At 38.6% G+C, this 1,723-nt stretch overlaps 1 protein-coding gene across 1 annotated transcript; it reads left to right on the top strand.

Moving 5' to 3' along the window:
* The first annotated feature begins 325 nt into the window (after nucleotides 1-325).
* On the top strand, nucleotides 326-1,483 carry LOC110281543 (uncharacterized). The gene has a single exon (XM_021143875.1). The coding sequence runs from the start codon at nucleotides 326-328 to the stop codon at nucleotides 1,481-1,483; it is 1,158 nt and encodes a 385-aa protein (XP_020999534.1).
* Nucleotides 1,484-1,723: the final 240 nt, after the last annotated feature.

The following is a 1,723-nucleotide window of genomic DNA, read 5'->3' on the forward strand; positions in this document are numbered from 1 at the left end:
TTTCACTTTATTATTATGCTATTAATTCATGTGTAGCTCCAGGTTGATTGCCTTTATTAGTTATGAAGTTGCAATTTAACTTATTATTTATGTACTATAAATTCTTTGTTTTCCTTAATTTGTTTTGCTTCAGCGAGTTTCTAGTAAAATGCTTAGAGAATTACTTCTAAGACTAGGAACTATTTCCTAACCGAACTACAAGGCTATGAAGTCCATTTCATAGCCCATGCCCCTTATATTTCATAACACCCTTCCTCCTCTACTCTTGTTATCTTCACTTTATGACCCCTTATAAATTTAATAATTATTGATTAGGTTTTGTGATATGCCAAAGGATTGGATGGATCTACCGAGGTATAGCGAAGAGTATATCAATGATGTTATTAGTTTCTTAGAGTTTGCATACTTTGAGGGAGAACCGGACGGACAACAAATTCAATGTCCTTGTAAGAGGTGTTGTAACATTGAGTGGTATAGAAGAGATGTGGTATTTGACCATTTAGTAGCCGACGGATTTGTTAAGGGATATAGAACATGGATTAATCACGGGGAATGGACAATCCCGATGGTGGTTGATGATGACACGGATGATGAAGGTGCACGCGATGACATCGAAGGACTGCTTAATGATGCATTTGGAGATCATGCTGAGGGTGTTACTGTAGGTCCCAATAAAGAGGCTAAAAAGTTTTATAATTTAATAGATGGGGCAAGTCAAGAGTTATACCCGGGCTGCAAGAAATTTTCTACATTATCTTTTACCATATGCCTGTACTTGTTAAAGTGTTTGCACGGTTGGAGTAATGCCTCCTTCACTTCCCTTCTTGAGCTATTGAAAGAGGCCATGCTTGAAATTAACATACCTCCATCTTTCCATAACACGAAGGCTATGATAAGAGATTTAGGTCTGGATTATAAAAAACGTGATGCTTGTCCTAATGATTGCCTCCTATATAGGAAAGAACTAAAGGATGAAACACAATGTTGTGTATGTGGAACATCTCGATATACTGAAAATTCTAGTGATAATAGCGAGAACCAACCTCACAAGAATGGTCGTCCTATTCCTGCAAAGACTCTAAGATACTTTCCTATAATTCCAAGACTTCAGAGATTATTTATGTGCTCAAAAACGGCAGCTAGTCTGAGGTGGCATGATGAGGAGCGCGTTAAAGATGGGACGTTAAAGCATCCTACTGATGGACTGGCATGGAAGAACTTTGATGAAATGAATGAAGATTTTGCAAAAGAATCACGCAATATTAGACTAGGCTTGTCAAGTGATGGGTTCAACCCGTTTCGTAGCATGAATATTTCATGGAGCACGTGGCCCGTAATGTTGATGGTATACAACTTGCCTCCGTGGATGTGCATGAAACCTGAATATTGTATGCTTTCTTTGCTTATCCCTGGGCCACAATCACCTGGAAAAGATATTGACGTGTATCTACAACCATTGATGGAAGACTTGAAGTTGTTGTAGGAAATAGGGGTGGAAACTTATAATGCATCAAAGAATGAGACCTTTCAAATGCGGGCAGCTCTTTTGTGGACAATTAATGATTTTTCTGCGTATGCTATGTTGTCTGGGTGGAGTACAAAGGGAAAATTGGCTTGCCCTTGTTGCAACAAAAATACCTCTTCTCTACAACTAAAACATAGTCGGAAGACAGTTTATATGGACCATCGTGTCTTTTTACCCATGGATCATCCATGGAGAACC

This window comes from Arachis duranensis, chromosome 5, assembly GCF_000817695.3.
Source record: "Arachis duranensis cultivar V14167 chromosome 5, aradu.V14167.gnm2.J7QH, whole genome shotgun sequence".
NCBI lineage: Eukaryota > Viridiplantae > Streptophyta > Magnoliopsida > Fabales > Fabaceae > Arachis > Arachis duranensis.

What these genes read in the sequence shown, in the direction of transcription:
- LOC110281543 (XM_021143875.1), top strand. Translation starts at nt 326, where the DNA reads ATGCCAAAGGATTGGATGGATCTACCGAGGTATAGCGAAGAGTATATC.